General features: G+C 47.4%; 1 protein-coding gene and 1 long non-coding RNA gene across 4 annotated transcripts in view; one reads left to right on the top strand and one right to left on the bottom strand.

The window, feature by feature from the left end:
* Positions 1-20,644, top strand: part of gli2a (GLI family zinc finger 2a) — a 96,362-nt gene that overhangs the window by 697 nt on the left and 75,021 nt on the right. Inside the window, exon 2 of the mRNA XM_035407728.1 lies at positions 20,400-20,545. Coding sequence (XP_035263619.1) covers positions 20,431-20,545 — 115 coding nt within the window. The 5' untranslated portion in view covers positions 20,400-20,430. The remainder of the gene's footprint in view (positions 1-20,399; positions 20,546-20,644) is intronic.
* LOC118222279 lies at positions 1,244-20,461 on the bottom strand. Of its 3 annotated transcripts, none has more exons than XR_004764251.1 (3): positions 20,379-20,461; positions 6,421-6,463; positions 1,244-1,907 (listed from the first exon to the last, which is right to left on the bottom strand). It is a non-coding gene; the product is annotated as an uncharacterized LOC118222279 (long non-coding RNA). The 3 variants fall into 3 exon arrangements; XR_004764250.1 differs by lacking the exon at positions 20,379-20,461 and adding an exon at positions 7,396-7,529; XR_004764249.1 differs by lacking the exon at positions 20,379-20,461 and adding an exon at positions 6,766-6,892.

Raw genomic sequence — 20,644 nt, forward strand, 5'->3', positions numbered from 1 at the left:
TTGTGCCAGTAAGCAATCCATTTGTATTTACGTGCTCATTTGTGTTTGAGTAAAGGTGAAGCTCCTGGTCACTTTTCAGATCTCATTAGCACTTTCAACTTATGTGACATTGGAATTTCAAAAATTCTGTCATGCAACTTGATCCATATGCGAAGAGACCTGATCAAAAAGATCTTGTGCGGCAATCCCATTAGCGGCTTGTGCTCCAAAAAAGTTTTCTCTGTGATTCTCTGATTCTGATCTGTAGTGCGAACAATCCCACGCGTAGGACACCATTTACTGGTAAACAGACAAGGCCATTTCCATGTACTGTAAGAATTAAATGATTGTTCGCCTCTGATTTAAGAATGCACAGAAAATAAGCCTGAAGTCAGATCTGGGCAACAGATTTAGTAGTTTCTTTAAAAATGCTTTTTAATTAACGCAAGTATACTTGAGGTGTCCCATAAAGTTACATTCCGTTAGTAAACATTCGCATGTAACTCGCTGGATGACATCTGCATGATTAACTTGGCTGTTGTAATTTCTAAAATAAAAACACTGGTGCTCAAAATGAATAGCATAAATAGTATCTTAATGATCATGTTTTTAAATGGAAAAAGCTTATATCTTGCAACTTTTGTGCAAACCACGCTCGTTTCTGTCCTGAACATTGTTAAGGATTGTAACTAACAGAACAATCGGAAACATCTCTTCCTCGGCGCTAAGATCGAGGTTTTAGAGAGTACTTGAGGATACCCCCTGCACATCCAGCATAACGACACACGGCGCTCAGCCACTTGCATTATGTAAATAAAGATTCCAACAATTATGTCCTAAGTGCCCAGAGTTCAGTGGCGTTAAAGCGGTCGGCTCTAAATCTCTTGGGTCAGCAAGGTAGCGTGCTAATTGTTGAAAGTTTGTGGGCTCGCCATCAGTTCACTGTTTGCATTTCCAGGCCGAAAATCAACAAATACTCCATCCGTTTTTTGTGTGACTGCTGACATGTTTACTATAGGGGTTTCCCTTTAGTTGTAATAAACTGGAATTAACATTAATGAGCGCATCTAGATATTAGACACCACATTTCTGCCTTCATCATCGCTTTAAATTAGTAAAGTGGAAAAATGTTAAAAAGCCTGAGCGTGTAGCTGCCTGTTACATTCGCGCGCGCGTGTATATGTATACACACGCACACACACACACACACACACACACGCATTCACATTGGCTCAAACAATCACAAACACAGCCTGTATTTTTAAACATTTAAAACTTTTTTCTTGCCTTCATGAATGATACTGAGCATAACCTAGTGAACTGATAAACTAGAATATTCTGAATTTATTAAAAGTGGACACAAATGCATGAATAAATGCAAAATACATTTAGTGCTCATTGGTTGTATAGCCTATTTTTCTGCATTTTTAAAAAAACAACTAATTGTATGGAGAGCTTAAAAATGAAATACAAAAATAAATGTATTATTTCCTTGCTGCATAAAATCCTTTTAATCACTGCAAATAGTTTAAGAAAATAAGAATACGTTTAAAAAAAAGGGGGAAGAAGGAAAGATGCAGGAAAAGCTCAGTTCAGTTCCTCTGGAAAAAAAGGAGTGAGATGGTGGGAAGTGTGTTTTTTTTTTATGTGACAGCCTGGCTGTGGCCATTAGCATAAGAAAAAAAAGTTTTAGTGCATTTGCCATTGTGCGAGATGAAGAGTTCCAGCAGTCAGGGACGAGAGAGTGAAAAGATGTAAGAGGATGATGGGCCATTCAGATTATTCAAGCAGGCCGGGGCCTGTGGTCATCAGGCCCAGGACCCGTGATGGGAATGTCACTTTCATCTCCCCAACCGCCATTCTGCCGCCATTTTCACACGTCCCCCTCCAGCCAGCCTTTATTGATCGGGGTTTTCTTCTCTGGAAATCTGTGGAAAATTTAATGAACCAAATGCTGTAAAAAAAAAAAAAAAAAAAAGGGGTGGGGGGGGGGGTGGAGGGGGGTCGGCTTTTTTAAGTGACCGAAAAAAGAGGAGTAATACCAATGAAGCCTGGTATGCGGGAGGAAGAAGGGATTGGAGAAGTCTGAATGAGAAGTGAGTTAATACTCCCTGCTGGGGTTGATTCAAAAGTTAAGACAAGGACGGGATTCTGAATTCCCCCCGCGGGCATGAACACTGTACCAATTAAGCTATTTAACACCGGGTGTCATTCAGAGAGTCCAGCCAGAGATAATAAACTCCTCTCTGACAGGCCCAGCGAAGAGACAGGTCTCCTAATGCCACATGCATTAAAAGTGCAATCTGATCACTGTGGCATGCTCGCGTCCACATGTTTCCAAGGAGATCAGTTTCCCGATTCATATTTTTAAAAATGCGCCATGTGTTTTGTGCGGTTGTAGTGTATGTTTCACAATCTGGTATTGTTCGCTAAAATTAGCCTAGATGTTGGTCTTGATTGCAAGGACCGCATGTAGACTTCAGATATGTTAAGAGATGGCTGGTTATTGTAAAGATATTCAGGCCGTGAAACACATTCAAACAAAGAAAAAAAAGTTTTCTTGTTAATGGCCACTTTAAAAGAATATTTTCACCACATCTGTGTAATTTGCAAAGGGATATGAATCACGCTGTTGAATATGATATGGTCCCCATTGGTAAAACTAGAAAAGACCGCAGTTTTTTCACAATGTTTGTGAGCAGAAGCAAAAATGCAGATTGTATTTATTTAACCTTTTCAGCTGTTTGCACAGTTTGGATATGCATAAAAAATCTGACAATCAAAACTGGCTGTAATGTGGGTTATAGCAATGATGTCAGATAATCTGGAAAATCCCTTTGCTCTGTAAACCAGCAGGAAAAAAAGCTGTGCACCGCTTTAAAAACAATGTGTGTAGTTTGTTGTTTTGTGAATGTGGTTGCATGTCTGAATGGAACCGCACAATTGCTTTTGATGCACTGGACCATTTTGATTTTGCCTTTAAAATTTATATCTCAAAGTTACGCTGTTCCACTCTATTTCAGATACATTCCTTCTCACTGCTACATTTAGATTTTTTTTTTTTTTTACAGAAATCACATACAGTTAATAATCTATATTTATTTGCACAAAGGAATCTCACAAGTGACCGATTCGTGAACAGGCCAAACAATTAGTTCTAATTAATGTCAACACTTGTGTTGTCCTGACAGGACAGTCACTGCTGCTGCAGACGCTTGTCTGAGGAAAGGTGGAAAGAGTCCAGGCGATGCAGTTTGCTGTGACGCACGAGCAGTGCGGAGCGTCGCGCTAACGAACCCCTCGCGTTACCGGTTTGCGCGCCGGCGTCTGCGCCGTGTGAAAAAAAGAGCGTCGTCCCCGAGGAGCGCGGTGGCCTGCGCCCGACCGCCTTTGTGCCGCGGACAATGCGATACGTCAGCCGGCCGGCCGGGACCTCGCGGTTTTCCGCCCCGCGCGAGGAGCCGCGGGGACGCCTGAAGCACACTTGTGTCAGGTTTTGAATTGATTGAGATTTAATGGCCATTTAGTGTGCTGTGAAAAGCAGTGCGGTTTGGCGCTTGTCTCGCGTGTCTTCTTCTAGTGGGGGGGGGGGGGGGGGGGGGGGAAACAACAGGGAGAGAGAGATGTTTCCGAGTAGCAGTCGCCACCACAATCGTTGTCAGTTTCAAAAGAGCGATCTTTAAACCCCGTCTCTTGAGCTCGACTTGGACGGCCAAAAGAGGACTCTGCGTTTTCACCAGCCGGCCTCACAAGGCACCGTGTGTCTGTGGGTAATTAGCAGCGCTTCGTATCTCCGAAATCAGAGAAGGGAAAAACACACCTCATGGTTTTTATTTCTCAGCCAGACTGCCTTACTGCTGAGCACTTTCATCCGGAGTTATGTCACACTGGGCTGGGTTTTCACTTCTTTTATCAAAGACTGCCCCCTTTCTATTAAAATAAAAAGGCCGGAATATTAAATTAAAAAGCAATCGAAGTCGCGTACGCCAAAGTAACTACGAATTAACCGCCAGGGTGAGCGACCTCATTAGTAGTTAGAAACGGTCCAGGTTTTTTCAAACGAAAAGTGTGCAATTACAGAGAACGGAGCGCGTGTTGAGGCAGTTTCTCGGAGGAAACGACATTTCCACGTTTGCAGCTAAAAATCCGCGAGGCCCAGTGTGTCTCTAAGCTCTCCCAAGCCCGCTCCACACTCCCGCCTGAGCCGTGTTTTCCACCGACAAAGCTTAGACCTTCGGTCACAGCTGTGTCCCCACAGTGCCGTTTCCTTTCGCTCACATTCTGAGAGAATTCACCGGCCCCAGGGTCCCACACTGAGCATTATTAGGCTCGGTGTGAGTAAGGGCCTCTCCCCCCTGAGCACCTCGAGACCTTTTGCACATCACGCATCAACTCTCAAACAATGTAGCTCAAGGAATACTTGATTTGGATTCAGTTTGTGGATACTGCGAACATTAAGTGCAGGCTCCATGCTGAACAGAATGAGCTTTTTGGGCCTTGTCTGTCCTTACAAGGCCACTGTGGACTGAACAGAGATTGTGTGGGATATAGAATAACAGTCTTCTAAGGAGTTCCTGATTTGCTTGTACATTTTTGTTTGTTTTTGTTAAAACATACAGTTTTCCAGCTCTGGAAATTGTGGCAAGGCTGTGGTTCGTCTCATAGTGGTGGGCATGCTTTAGCTGTAGAAACTAAAGTTCCTAGCTTTGGGTCCATGCTAAAGTGCTAAAGTTCCTAGCTTTGGGAGCATGCTAAAGTTCTCAGCTTTAGGTAGATGCTAAAGTTCCTAGCTTTGAGCGCATGCTAAAATCCCAAGATTTGAACACCTCATTAGTATGTTATTATACAGGATTAAACTCCATATTCAGAAAAGTATGACCGTATTAATTGTGGGCTTACATTGCAAATTGCCAGTTAACATTGTGATATGACTCTGGACTTTGTGAGAAGTGGCCCAGCTCACCTGGAAGCAGAGATTAGTCACAATATTCAAATATTCACGTCAACCTTTTTTTGTGGAATGAGAAATCGGTATTTGGCCTCCCATTACAATAAACACTGCAGCGAACAAACACCTGTGTTCGGTTTTGCTGTGCAAAACATTTCCCAAACACTGTGTTCACAGATACACCACACATGGTGCGGTTTAACAATGTAGCTTGCAAGCTACTTTCCATAATTGAAACCCTTGATTTAAAAAGTTTCTTAAAAAGTTCTAACTAATTATTATGGTACAACACTTGTGGTTTCATTGCTGCCAGCTAGAATTAACTAGTAATTCCGTAAATGAATATATAAAATCTCATGAAAATAAAATTTCCACAGTTCTGTTGTAGAATGCAGAAGTATGGCATTCCCTTAGTTTACCAGGCTCCACGCTAACATTTTTTCCAAGGTGCACATGTGCTCCAAAGTTGAAAAATTTAGGAGCAGGCTAATGTATCCCGAGAAGTAGATGTGCTCCTAAATAATTTTTCCATTCAGCACACATCAATTTTAGGAGCAAATGCTCCTAAAATGGGAGTACTATAGAGCCCTACCTACTGAAACTGCCCCAGGTAGTGACTCCACCCCAGTGTAATCACAGCCACTAATAACCCATCACTGGACTCCACATCTCCACACCCACAGTCCGGCTCCCTGTAACCCAAATCACAGTCCTCGAGGGCAGAGGGCTGCCCTTTACCTGGGAGTCAGGTGTGAAGACTGGCCAATCATTAGCACTAATTGTTCAGTTAATTGGGAGGAAAGGAGGAAAGAAAACCAGGGCCAGATTTGAGTATACAGGTTCGGGGTCTTCTCCATCTCAGCATATCCTTAAGTAGAACGGGGGTGTGTTTCACAAAGCAGGCTTACTGAGTAAGCTGGATAACTGCACCGAGTAAAACCCAGAACAGCTCTTTTTACTTCAGTCCGTGTTTCAGATTTGGGAGGGTTTCGGGTTTTACTCAGTGCAGTTATCCAGCTAACTCAGTAATCCTGCTTTGTGAAACAGGGCCCAGGTCTGAATACTGAGGTCAACATAAAGCTCTCCAGAGACGCTACTCAGCTCTTCTTCCTACACCCAAAAAATGGAACTTGTGGGGAATTAATTTACAGTTTTTGTATTTTAGGGGAAACAGCTCACTCAGACATGACTTGATAAAATCTTCCAGTGGGTCGATGTGTCTTAACGTGAGACTGCTGCCGCTAATATCATTTGTTATGCATACGGGTTGCTACAGCAAACTGAGGTGTAATTAATTGTGTTAATTTTTCGTCCTGTGAGCGGGCATCAGAGAGGACAGACTGCTAAAGAGAGAGAGAGAGAGAGAGAGAGAGAGAGAGAGAGAGAGATGCTGCACATGAACATGGGTTGAGGGCAGCCAGTCAGAACTGCGTGGGCATTACAACAACAAAAACCTTTTCATTTTTCAACTTTGTGTAAACTTCATTACTTACCCTGCTTGAGGATGGATATCGTGCTGATGTAGTCCCATCATCCCTGCAAATAAAATACATCTGTTTCAGCTCAAATATGTACTGTACTCGTCGTAAGCAGGGTGTGTCTTAAACAATGGTTTATTTTACTGTCCTGCGCACAGCTAGAAGAGCTCTAAGTAAAGCTGTAAGACTTTATGTAACTTGAGGATAGTGTTGCTTGTCTATATAAGACAGTGGTTTTTAATCGTCCGGTGACAAAAAAAGAATGTTTTAAAAATTCTGTTTAACTGAATGTGCAGTACTGTAAATACAAATCACTGTAATTATAAACATTTCTTAAATTAGTAAAGCAAAAACATTTACTTTTAAGAAGATGGGCAAATCATCACGGTTCTGTGCGTTCCTGGGAGATGTGTTGAAAAGAGGTGTTTAACAGATCCTGCTTTTAAACTGTGCAGCCACATTCCCTGTTCCTCCCAGTCACTCCGGGAGACAGACATGGGCCTCCTTTTGCCAGACTCCGCCCCCCCAGACCCCCCCCACCCCCCACCCATGCCAGTGAGGAGAGAGAGAATTAAACAGATGAAATCATGTACACAGTTTATGCGCTGTTTAATATGTGTCATCAACAGTCCACCTCCACAAGGCCTCGCTCGCGCTTCTCTGCTTCGGAGAGTGATTTAGCGGGTCAGAGAGGGGTCACGCTCGGAGTTTGCTGAGGACAAAGCTCTAATTTATTTCATTTCCTAATCTAAAATAAACAGAAGAGGAAAATGGTGGTGGGTGAGGGAGGGGCTCCATTTTTTTGGCTTGAGACTGACTACGCATGGCTCAACAACAGTAACCTGGTCTTTCTCTCTTTGAACGCACAGACACACAAACACACACACACACACACACGCGCGAGCGCGCACGCGCACACAGTTTTGCACATCGCTGGGAGACATCAAATTCTGGCATATTAAGTCAAAGTCTTAGAAGAGTTAGCCTAACCTTCAGGTTGTTCCTCTCTGCTGAGTGCCCTGGGGTGCAGGATGTAGGAAGTGCTTGACTGTGAACTTGCGCATTCAGGGTGACTCACCGGGCCCTCAGCCTGTGGAGCTGAGTGGGTTTTATATGGAACCAAAAGAGACTCAGTCAGTCAAAAGAATCAGATGCCTGGAGAGGCCTGGCCCTTTAAGAGTTGGTGTTTATAGTATCAGAGTCTCTGTTGTTTGGCAACGATTCATAAGCGAATTAATTTCTGGATGCCTCTTAGTAACCAGACAATCACAAAGCAACCAGAAATGCAGATAATTACGTGTGCATTCTTTTCAAGGCTTGTTTTTGACATTTTTTTCCGAAATCGAAGCAGTCAGCAGGAAACGCAGAAGCGTCGCCGATGGAGACATTTCAGATGAATTTCAGATGCAGTCACAGATAGCGAGGAAGCCCGAGGACTGAAAACTTTGTAAGCCGTTACCCATCTGTCGCAACCACCCATCCCCCCCCCCCCATCATGACCCGCGCCCGCGAATCGCCGTAGCGACCGTCCCCGCCGCTCGCGCCCGCACACGTGGGACGTGTTCCCCGTCCCGCTTGTGCCTCCAGCGGTGACCCCAAACACGACTGAAACGCTGCCAGGCCACAGACTCCTCGCTGACAGACAGGAGGACAAATCTAACATGTGGTGCTTAAGAAGCCATGTGTTAGTCTTTAGCAATCAAGCGCCTCTCCCCCACACACACCCCCTTTCCCCAAACACACAGTCCTACCCTCAGCTTCACTCTGCACCTCGCTTCTGAGTTTTTGGGGTGCTACGGTTGAGACTCCTCACACCTCAAAGAGCAAGATGAGGGTCAGTCATGACTGCAGGTACCCCCCCCCCCTCCCCCCGGGGTTTCAGTACCGTCTGTACCAGTATGAACCGCCTTATCGCTAAAAATCCCAGTCCTGACAGCTAGTGCTTTGTTACAAATATTTGAATATACAAAACACTTCCACTTACAATGTTAAAAGTAATTTACAGCACCAGTTAGAAATCAATGAATCAAATTGCTTCCCAGCACCGAGGAACCAGTCAAGCAAGACTGTGCAGAACTACTCCTCCTGGTTTAACCCAGCCACCACTGGACAGTTTTTGTTTTTGTAGCCTGGTACGTGCAGTGTGACACACGACAACGACAACCCTGAACAGAGCTCTGGATACAAAACCACAGCACTGCTCAGGACAGGAGCTTAATTAAGGAGTTAACTTGGTGCTAAATGGGGTGGTGGTGGGGGGGGGGGAGGGGGTGTGCATGCTTTATCTGTAATTCAGTGAAGTGGGGCTCCCCCCACATTAGGTTTTGCATGTGTCTGTTAGGGACCCGGGGCTGCCCGTCACCTCACACCCCGGCACAGGCCGCCCCCAGCCTCACACGGGCGCGACACGCTGGGGCCTCCCCATTATCACGCTCGCGGCCGCACATCACAGGGAGGAAGCCGGCCGACGCCACGCCCACTCGCATAATTAACCGCCAACTGTGGCGCAGATGACAGTTGAAAGCAAGTAGCAGAAACAAATCCTCCATATGGTGACAGCGTAGAGGGTCTCCAAACGAGGGGCAGGGCAGCACTGTGACTTTTTAAACCATGCTGTGAGTGGGATCTGCCATTTACTGTTTTACTGTAAAAAAACGTCTGCACTGCAGCACAGAACTGCTTTTCCTGTCTGGGAGAACACCCGCCAATCAAGCCAATTGGCACTTTAATCAGACCACGAAAGCGTGAGATATGAAAGCGAAAGTCTCAGCCAGACAGTTTACAGACAGGAAGTGATGCAATAAAAGAAAAAAGGGGAAACTGAACCAGAGGCGAAGTGGAATTAAAAAAAACACGAGGAGGCGGCACAGAAATTCACGAGTCTGCAGCCACCTTCCAAAACGCACAGTTCAGCGCCCCGAGCGATGCCTTAACACATACACCGCATACATAACTCTAGATGTAGCAGTGGGAAAGGTGTTGAAAAATTCATTTTGCATTGAAGTGCGTATTTAAAAGCGCTCTTTCGCTACACAGAAGTCAGTCCCGTGGCTCCATCTTGGTATGAGCCAGGAGTGCTTTTGGACAGCGCGCTGGCCCGCAAGGCAGGCCCCTTCCCTGAGAGGTGCAGAAGCAGCTCTGCGTTAACGACGCTTTCCAGCCAGAGGAGCCATAAATCTGCTCCTCCGACCAAATGGCACCGGGAACAACCAAATGGCACCGGTGGAAATTCAACCCTTGGGTGCGGGGCGGAGACAGCAACTGTTTTTCACGCGCTTTCGCAGAGGCGACCCTTCCTGAACCCGGGTCCTCTTCCAGGAAGAGCGCAGGTAAACAGCCCGTGGCCTGTTCCTCCCACGGAAAGCTGCCATTCGAACCGCCGAAGCGCGTAAACTGACGGGACAAAATGACTGCGGCACGGCTACATAATTTTACACACATTTCTGACTGGTGTTTCCTCGCTGCCACGGAGAAATTCCAGTAAATTCCATCAGCAGTTTAGATTGACAAAAAATGGAATCGCTTATAACAAATTTCACTGTGGGTGGTGTACGCGTGTGACACAGTGGTTTATTGAGACGATATTTTCCCTTCACTGTAGTCCTTTGAAATGATCATTATGGATTATTATTATTATATATCTATTTTTTTTATTATTGTGGGTTATTGCGTTACTCTGGGTAGTGAAGTCCAGGGGTCTCCGTAGGAGGCGCGTTTTGGCGTGCGTCTGGGGCGATTACTCGGCGGCCTGATTCAGAGAGACGGGGTAAACCCCACCGGCGGCCTGATTCAGAGAGACGGGGTGAATCCCACCGGCGGCCTGATTCAGAGAGACAGGGTGAATCCCACCGGCGGCCTGATTCAGAGAGACAGGGTGAACCCCACCGCCAGCGCACTCTTTCCTGAGCTCCGCTTCGGGGCCCGGAGCTCCACATCTGTTTGACATCGCCGGGGCCCGGAGGAGCTCACCCACAGGATATTGCATTTGCAGGCAGGGTGTGCGAGCGTATCCACAGGGTCCTGCACTCCGCGCCCCCCCCCCCCCACCCAAACCCCCCCAGGCTCCCCCGCTCCCCGCCGGCCTGGCCTTGAGGAAGAGGGCCCTGGACACGCTCTCGTCCCGCTCGCCCATCCGCCGGCTCTCCGTCCGCGAACGCGTGACTCGCAGGCGTCTTCGCGCCCGTGCCAGACCGGTGACTAACGTGAGAGCGGTGCGGTTTTTTTTTTTTCTTCTTCTCTGCGTTCAGCAACCAAATTCCTTCTGGGAACCCGAGGCCCCTCGAAAGGGAGCATCACGGGGAGGGGTGTTTTTTTTTTTTTTTTTCTGGGAAGACTGATTCACGCCCGAGACGATTTCAGACGCTGTCCGTCTGCGTTTCGACTTGTTGTCTGCCAGAACCCCCATGTAACTCGAGTCGTGTGCGCGGGAGGTGTTTTGGGTTCCAGGAAATCCAGCCACCTTTGTATTTAAATTCATTAAGGAAGCTTTGTTGAACCCGGGACACCTTCGCGGGCTTTGTGTTTAATCAGGCACTGGCTGACTTTGAAAACAATGCCCTGGACACATTCCTGGCCTTTAACAGCAGATACTTCTCCCGCTCTTTCAGGAACACAAGCAACTTTAATCAGTGACTTTCAGGAGTATCACAATGGCTGTTAACGGTAGTAAAACCTAAGTTTTATTCGATTTAGGGTTTTACACAAAAAATAGACACATTTCCAAAGAAAATCTGAGCCCTTTTATGGTACTCAAAAGAACTAGATTTTCGTGTTATAGGTTTTTAAAAGCAGCATATGGTAAGATTTAAGGGAATGGTGTTAAATCAAAAGACCAGATTAGTTTTCTTCTATTATTTTTCCAATAAAAATACTAAATTGCACAATGTGCTCTTTGGCAGGAGGAGTTTAACCTCAGCCTAAACTAAAAGAAGATGCAGCGTTAAATGTACTTACACTAGTGTAATAGGGGCCAAAATATGCAGGGATTATTAAAGAGTAGAGGAGGCAGAGGAATCTACTTTGCGTGCGCCGTGTGATTTCTCAATGTGACCTTTCAGAGCTCACTCAAAGTAATTTGTTCATATGACAGGTAGCTGTGTAATTACTCATAGTGGGATGTTTTAGCTTGTGATGAGCTCTTCTGCTCCCCGGAAAAGCGGAGCACCTAGCCTTGCCAAGGCATTCTTATCTTAGGTAGAGAGGAGGGAAGTCCCTTTTTTTTTGTTGTAAGGCGGTCTGGATCTCCGCAGCTACGCGAGCTTGTTTATTTTCGAAGCAGAAGCGCTGTGCGTCTCGAGATCTCCGCGAGCCTTTCCCCGAAGCTCTCCAGAGAAGGGCGATGCGATCATTTTGTTGTGGCCTTACCAAGTCCGTGACAGTGATGCATGGTCTCAAAGTTTTGTCCTCGGGAACATAAATAAATAAGTAAATAAACAGAAATAGCAGCAAGTGTAAAGAGGATTATACGGAAGGTTTTTCGCGGCGCTCTTAAAGAGTCGAGAGGAAGTCCACATCGGTCTGGCCGCAGCAGTTAAACCTGGCCTTGCAGAAAAACCAGCTGCGTTTCGTCTGAATTAACCGGCTGAATTTTTTAAATTTTTTTTTTTTTTGCACAGGAAATGGGCTGGACCTCGGGTTAGGCCGAATAGCGGCCCGTCTGCGGGGGGAACGGGGACGAGGAATACCTCACACCCGGCAGCTGTCCACCTGCACATTAAATAGCGGTGACCTTAGAATCCCCCCGTGCGGGGACTGACTAATAGCTCCTAAACCGAGCCTTTCCTTCCAGGCCGGAGAAAACCCCTGAGCAGTACACGTATGAGCGAGGGTCTGACGTTCTCTCCCGTTTGCTGGCTTATCTGCGATCTGGGTTTATAAGAGGCTGCTTCCTGTGCAAATGAGCCTTCTTGAAAACCAGTAAAAGCACGACGTTTAAATGTTTAAGTTGGGTGTTCACTTTTTCCTATGGAGCGAGGGAACTCGAGTAAGGCTCTATAAATAAAACTGTTACCTTCCTTATATATATATATATATATTTTAATGCTTAAGACTTTTTCTTAAGCGTAATGAAAATACTGGTTCTTTCTGTAATTACCGGCGTTCGCTGTCCGCAGCCATTTGCGGTAACTCGGGACGAGTGTGTTCTTGGGAGCGTGTGTGCACAGCGCCGCAAAGCAAACGCACCGCAGGCTCTGCTGGTCGAGTGTGGCTGTCTGAAAGCGCGCAGAGGGACAGAGTGTAAGGGGGGTGGGGTGGGGGGGGGTCTAGGAAGGCCCCCCTCCGGCTTTATCTCCAGCGCATCGCCCAACTAAATCCAGCCTATTCAGCGGCTTCCTGGACTGTATAGGGTCTTCATTGTGATCCAGTCATGTGCAGAGGGCGGGTTCGCTAATTGTTGCTGTTTCCAGCCGCTCCTGAAAGAATGTTCCGTTCCCCGTTAGCCCTGAAAGACAGGGCTCCTTTCACCCGAAGGCTCGGAGGCCGCCGGGCACCCCGGTGGCCCTGGTGACGGCGAGCGGCCGAAGGACTGCGGCGTATCATATTCTCAAAAGCAAAAACCAATTGCTATCGCCATTTTTTTGTAGACCATTTCCTGCCTTGGTCCGAAGATCCTACAAACCACAAAAAAAAAAAAATACAGCAGCCAGGCTATTGATCGGAGATGGTAATTTCAGTAAACGTACACATCAATGTTGAAATAAACAGAAGCTTCAGATGCATTTCCTGTAAATCAGTTCAGTTCTGGGAAGGAATGACAACGAGAAAGCGGGGCAGAGGGTCGGATGAAACGAAATACGACCAAATCTCCGCAGACGGCCCATCGCCCCAAACGGCTGAGGCTCTGAGTCAGGAGTGCGGCTTCTGAGAAGGAGTGAAATAGCTGCGGAAAGGCTGTGGGACACCACACCGTTTGCACCTCGCTCGCCGTTTTCGTATAATTAACGACATGTTCTTTTTTTTTAAACGGAGAACGAGCCTAAATCATCTTCACCTGCATCCTGGCGACGGTACGGGTGCGGTACCTCACCTCGGTCACGGCGTCCAAACGTTTGATATGTGAGCCGCCGTTTAACAAAAAAATAAAAAAAAGACTAGGTGTTTGAAGACTGCACAGAGGCTGTAACACAGGACTCTGTGGAAATGCTGAGATCATTAACTCTTTTTTTAGGAGTGGGTACGGTGGGGGGGCGGGGGGGGGGGGTGATACCTGCATCAAACTGCACAGGCTGATGTAGAGCCAGCAGCACCAGGGAGGCTGAGGTCTGTGATATCTGTCTGCATTCCTCTATGTCCCGGTGAAAGGAGAGCTGGTGAACGGTAGTGCCGGGGGGTGAAGGTGGCGGGGGGGCGCTCGTAGTAGAACAGGGTGTTAAAACAAACACATGCCGATTTCAATACAATGACGCGGGGGCGTGTGTGGTGGAAGTGGAGCTGTTTGGGGAACTGTCGTCCTTGTTGATGAACTTTCTCGGGGAGGGGGGCTCGGTCCGTATGGCCGGGCGCCGTAGCGATTGCTCACACGCACGCGCCGAAAAGCAACAGCGGCTGGCGGGGAGAGGCTGCGATTAGAGGGACGCGTCGTAGCTGCCTGACGCGTGGGTCTCGTCGCGCCTGTTTATGGTGACTGCCCTCTCCCCTCTACCGCTAAGAAGCGGGTTCCAACACTTCTGCAGGTAAAAAATTGAAAAAGCATGAAATAAGGAGTGCATTTCCCCCCTTTTACAGACCACCATCCTTTTCCTGTTTTACCAATTTATCGATGAACTGACTAATTCATACATTGATTGGTCATAAATCGCACACATAGTTACACATCCACTCCCTGTAATTTGGCATTGAAATGCAAATGCACTGTGGTACCTGTCCATTTGCAAATGTAACTTCATCTGTGATACGTTATTTACAGAGATAAAATGAATCAGGTGTAATTCTCCCCCACCCTTTGTGCAGATAATATTTATATTGCATATTCATCCTTAAGCTTCCTCTGTAGAATAGCAGCCCTTTGTCAGGCCAAAAGGCCCTGAATGCTCAATTGTGACTTCAGAGGTGTTGTTAAACCAGATTTAACAGTCAAACACATTAGCTCGACTGATCTTCAATAATGAGCTCACAAATACAGCAGGGAATTGGGTGGGGGGGGGGGGGGTGTTGGGGGGGGGGGGTGGGGTGCGCATTCTTGAATGACACTACATTCATTTGCCGCATCTATCACCTTCAAAGAGAAAGAGCTCTCACACCTGTTCCGCCTCCTCAAAGTGATCGCGGCAGTAAAGAAACACGCGAAGCTGTCCGTCATGCGTCGGGTCCTCTGCGCGTTCCTGAGCCGGAGAGACCCGGAGCGAATGCTGTAACAAACTCATCTTCTCCGCAGTTCCGTGCCACGGTCGTGACTAAACGCGAGAAAAATGCAATCGTTTTTTAATCAGGCGGAAAACACAAAAGAGGGGGGGAAAAAAGAGCAAAAAAAAGCAGCGGGTTGGGATTTAAAAAAAGAGTCATTTTAGGTTTGAGGATGTTTAGATACATATGAAGAAACTCCAGGAGAAAAAAGGTGCAGTTAGACCATCTGACTCCAATTTTGTGGAGCATAATTACTTAGCTTTCCTTGCGGAGGGAGAAAAGAACAGGGGAGACTAAGCGCTTGAAAAGAAAGGCTTTTTCTGCCTTGTTCATGTCTGTGCACAGATCAGATTTTTATCATTAAAATGAAATGTGGTTGTCTGCAGTCAGCCTGTCATGTCAGCCTGCTCTGGGCAAGTCTGTAGGTGTGTGTGTGTGTGTGTGTGCGTGTGCGTGTGTGTGTGAATGTGCATGAGTTTGTGTGTGTGTGCGGGAGTATGTGTGTGTGTGTATGTAATTTACCAAGTACCTCATGTCTTTCCACTGGAATCTGAATCGAATGCTGCTCATGTAAACAAAGTCAGAGCTTAATTGATGGGTTTACTTGGATTATCTGATGTCGAAATGATTCTGGGGATTTATGCCTTTGAAACATAAAGAACAGAACCTAAGTGATTCAGATTAAGTGCTCGCTAAAGAGGAGGGGGAGCCGCAGAGTGCGAGGGGGTAGAACCCAAATTCCTTTAATAGTTGCCAGACTGTGAGTTTCTTTTTTTAAATTCTCTGTCCCTCATCTCTTAACTTAAAAACATTAAAGAGCTATCCAACAGCCCCGCACACCTGGTCAGACTTTTCCCAGTTTTTATCAGCACTTAGTGATGTTATCTCCATGATGCAAGCTGACACTTACAGGCATACCGTTTATTCTGAGCTTCAGAATTTTTGTTCTGTACTTTACAAGTTGTTTTTCAAACAGCTTTGTTTTCATATTTTACTGCACGGCGCTGAGAAAATATGTGTTTTACTGCTGGTAGTGATGTTGCAACGTAGCAAACAGCCAGGTTTCTAACCCCAGGGAGGCAGTCGTGTCCTTAAGAAGACAGTCAGATTAGCCTCAGCTGCCTGGCTAACCTACAGAACAATAACATGGCTAAGCTACAGAACCATAACATGGCTAAGCTACAGAACCATAACATGGCTAAGCTACAGAACCATAACATGGCTAAGCTACAGTACGATAACTTGGCTAAGCTACAGAACCATAACATGGTTAAGCTACAGTACGATAACATGGCTAAGCTACAGAACCATAACATGGCTAAGCTACAGTACGATAACTTGGCTAAGCTACACAACCATAACATGGCTAAGCTACGGAACGCTAACTGTGAAGAGTGAGAGATACGAACAGCATTTCTGATGCGGCCTGATGAGTAGATTAGTAAGAAGAAAGGAAGGAGTTCACCGTGGTGTAGACAGTGACAGTGCTTTGAATCACGCCCTCTGCGGAGAGAGCCCCACGCCTGAGACGGTGAATAGCGGTCATTGCTGGCGTCGCGGCGCGGTGCGGTCTGCAGCTCTGGAGGACCCCCGCGCGCTCGGCCAATCCCGGCCTTTCCGCAGGCCTCGGTCACGGATGCATTTCCGCCAGGGGGTTGGGACGGTGAATTAGGAAGGGGTCGGGGTAGGATTATCCCCCCAGTTGTGCCCCTCTCCCCCCTCGCCCCCATGCTCACACACCCCCCACCTCCCCCCCCCCCCCCCCCCACCTTTTGTCACGTGTGGGGGGTGTTTCTGATCCCGTTCGCGCGATGTGCTTGGCAGCCCTGCTGGCCGGAGGAAGAGAAGGGCCCTCTTGTTGCTTGTTTGCGTTTGCCACCATCTGTCTGTCGGGTTCCTGACACCTGTACCGGCCCATCAGGGCTTGGCCCCCTTGTCAGTGGGGGGGGGGGGGGGGGGGCTACTGTTCAGATGGGAAAGGGTGTGATGAAGGAGGGAGGGGGGGGGCAGTGTGTTGTAAAAATGGGGGGCTTTCCCTCCCAAGGACACACTTTCTTTCCCACTCTCGCCTTGCGAGTGAAAGATCTTTGACCCCACATTTGGTGATTTCCCGCTCTTTACAGGCAAATATAGCTATTAGTACCTTGATTTTTTATTTTTTTTTACCCACAAATGACCGTGTTGTTTGAATAAATTATTCAGCGCGCTTATTGAATTATTCACTGGCTATGAGCTGGGGAGGGGAGGAGGGCACCGCATTAGAACTAACAAGGCACTGGAGTAGGACAACATTAATAAAGCGCTGCCGCTTTCTCCGAGCCCTGCGTTTAATCAGACGCGGTTCTGCATATTAAAATGGCCCTGTTCTGTAATAACAACATGGCGAAGGAGCAGAAAAAAAAACAATATCTGGGCACTGGCCCCGTGACCGTGCGCCAAAGGGCTGGAATAATGATAGAGAAAGAACACATGGCTCGCACTTAAAAATAAAAGCGCTTTGAGTCACGTAACAGATGCGTTCCTCTCGAAATAGGATGTCGGTCAAAGTGAATTCGGGCCTAAGTTGCACGGGGGGTTTCAGTGCCCTGGCGATGAATGCGGGCCTGGGGGGGGGGGGGGGTGGAGGTCTGTGTCCCGGTGCTGACAGGGTCAGACCTGGGGTGGGGGGGGGGGGGTGTCTTATTCATGTAAACAGTAACAGCGCAGGTCTGTCCTAAAAACCGCGACAGCACCGGGAGAGAGGTGCTGAAGTGTTCAGTAAAGATGCTGAACGAGGTGCCCGTGACAGAACGGGGGGGTGGGGGGGGTGGGGGGGGGGTGTGGACGCGAGCCCTTGGCGGAGGAAAACAGAAGCAGATGCCTCCTAGCCCTGTTAGCAGCTCTCTGCTAATCGGCTTACCCTGGCAGGGAGCTGGGCGGAGGGCGCTGCTGCAAGCCCGCGGCTCGACAGGCTGGACGCGAGCAGCGGAGAATCACAACATATCATTTACTTCACACGCTGCGTGCCGTCTGACCTCGTCTGACAGGCCTGTTTACTGAAAAAACAGAGAGCGCGAAGCCTTTGTGCTTTCCATTATTGGGTTTTTTTAATAATACGGAAGCCTTACAACTGAATCCCAGACAGCTCGGTATTCTTCTGTGTATGGGAAATATGTGTATCGACTTATGTCACCCTTATTAATGACCATCGCATGGCTTATATATGAATTACCTTTACATTGGAGATCTTCAGTTCACCTTAAGGCAGCAATCGGACACAAAAATATACATAACAGCAGATTGTTATGAATGTCACGTGTACATTACTGACATCTGCATGCAGTAATATATATTGTTGAAAGTATCTGCGAAGGAAAACAAAGCCGCGTGGGCTTTTTCCTCGCGCCCGCTCTTACGGGCGCGGCCTCGGTGGTTACCGCCGTGTTCGTCACAGCTGTTTGGCGCGCGCTGCGCTTGGCGCTCCCTCCGGACACAGGTGCACCGCAAATTAGGACCCACGTGTCGGGAGGGGACCAACGCGCGCTTCTGAGAACTGACTGAACACGGCTACGCGTCGTTAAGATTTATTCTCTCAAAAAAAAAGTGCGTCGAGATCTACTCAGTGTCCGAGTCCAACATCTATAAAAGTAATGAAACGTTGTAAGCGTTTCAATTTTAGGCTTAAGTGCAACCTGCCAACAGCTGTGAGACAGGTGTGGGGTGTTAACCCAATTCATTTGGGAGAATATTCTGGCCTGGAAGTGTTGACTAAGGCGTTAGTAAAGGTATTTATAACGCAACAAGCAAGTGTGTAATTTACTGTGATCTCAAAACCTGTTCTATTAAAAACAACTGTACCCCCATAAAATAGCACATAGCAAACAAATGAAAACAAACACGAATCTCGTAAAACAAAACCGAGTTGCTGGAAAAGTCTCGGCAAATGTTTCAAAAATGTCAAATACACTCGTCACTTCCCCAAGTGAAAAGGCACCTTTAAAAAAAAAAAAAGAAGCTTTTATTTACTTTGATGATGTGACCAAAGGTTCAGACGCTTAGGAAAAAGAAAACAAAGCTTTACCGCGTAAGCTCTTCAGGGGTGTCAGCGGCGTGCCGTGCGGAGGGAACGAGCCAAACGCGGTCCCGGGGCGAAAGCTCCGCCGCGCGCGGGCTACACTTTAAATTTCAGCTTTTTATTTTTCTTTTGGGGGTTAGACAATGAGAAGCGCGGCTCAGCGCAAACAGAAGCGATAAAGAGGCGGGGGGGTGGGGGGGGGGGGGCGGGACGGCATGCAGCCCCGGGTTACGGGCGAGGCCGAGCGGCCGGCGGAGAGCGGGGCCCCTCCCGCGTCCCGGGGATCAGCGAATGAAAGGGCCCCGGGGACGAGGCCCTTTTCAGGCCCCAGACCGCCGCGTGTTTGCTCTGCGCCCAGGCTAATCTCGCGGGCTCCGCTGAAAGCGCCGCGGGCGGCGCGCTGCCAGCCCCACTTCCGTTCGTTAGCGCGCGCGTTTGAACGTCCCGACGGGGCGGGAGGGAGCGAGCGAGCGAGCGAGCGAGCCGGGGCCCGCCCCTCAGTCAGAACCGGCAGATGCTCTTATCCAGAGCGACGTACAACGTCCGAGGCCTGTCCCCCATGCTGAACAGCACATCTAAGCAAGAAAATACTAAGGTTTCTCATTGAGTAGCAAAGAAAAAAATGTACAATACATCAATCTGTTGTTCAGAGTTAATAAGTTGAAATGTGTGTCTGAATTCTACTATTTTTGTGGTTGTGATGCATTATAAAAGTAGTCAGAGAGACTCAAACACTACAATTACTTTCACAGCTATGTGTTTGTTTCAAATGTCAGATGTTTTCAGTTGGCAAATATTTTTCAGTATTTTATCGTTTTCCTTGTGCTGCGTGGAGTTTTGTTTTGATCTTTTCTCAGTATCCTACACGTTCGGTCTCAGAGACACTCATTCTGTACCTGTGGCTCTGTACTAATAACAGCCAGTGGTTTCCAAGGTTGCTGACCCAGTTTAGGACAGGCTCACTTATTAGGATTACCATAATTATGTTTTTTTAAAGATATATGAATTAGCCAGTTTGTCCGGGGTGTTACAAATGCTTCATTGTATCTGGGTTGAATAGCTTTGCTGAACAATGTTGCATGCCTCCACTTGATCTAATTACCTGAATTAATGCTATTATCAGTCAGAGAGGTGGAGGTGCTCGCCTGCAAATTTTACCTCGTTAATTTTCTCTATTTAGGACCCTGCCTTACTTTATCAGGTGTTATAGTGACTGCATGCTACAGAGTGCGCCCTCTGTTGGAAGCAAGGAGCACTACAGCTTTTCAGATTTTGATATGTGGTTGGAGGAATCAGTTCTGTAGACAGGCACTTGATGCAAGTGCTGTTTGCCTGTGACTGCAGTGTGCATTATGAATACACCCTTGAGCTGTTTCCTTTCTGTCTGTGTGACACATCATTTTCCTCTTCACATCTCAAGTCCTGAAAAGTTGTTTTATTGGCAGAAATTACTTTATGTAATATATTTAATTTAAATATAATTTCACTCTCTCTCACTCTCTCTGGAACAACGCACATTCCATCCCTCTCCATCTCTCTCTCATACACACACTCTCTCTCACTCACACACACTTACTTTCTTTCTGTTTTTTTCCAGGTCTTCTCTCCCTCAGTCATCGCCGGTCACCATGGAGACGTCCACCCCGACTGCCACAGAGAAGAAGGAGTGCAAGATGTCCGGCTCAGAAGGACCCAGCTTCTCCGACCTCCCCAAGAAGCCGTCGCCGTCCGCAGTGGCACGAGGTAAGCCCCTTTACCCACGAACCCACAGTATCAGGCCTGTGAGCACCCATCAGCATCACTGCCGTATAAAACAATGGCGGGGAATACAATTCCTGGAGA

Source organism: Anguilla anguilla, chromosome 3, assembly GCF_013347855.1.
Source record: "Anguilla anguilla isolate fAngAng1 chromosome 3, fAngAng1.pri, whole genome shotgun sequence".
In the NCBI taxonomy this organism is placed as follows: Eukaryota; Metazoa; Chordata; class Actinopteri; order Anguilliformes; family Anguillidae; genus Anguilla; species Anguilla anguilla.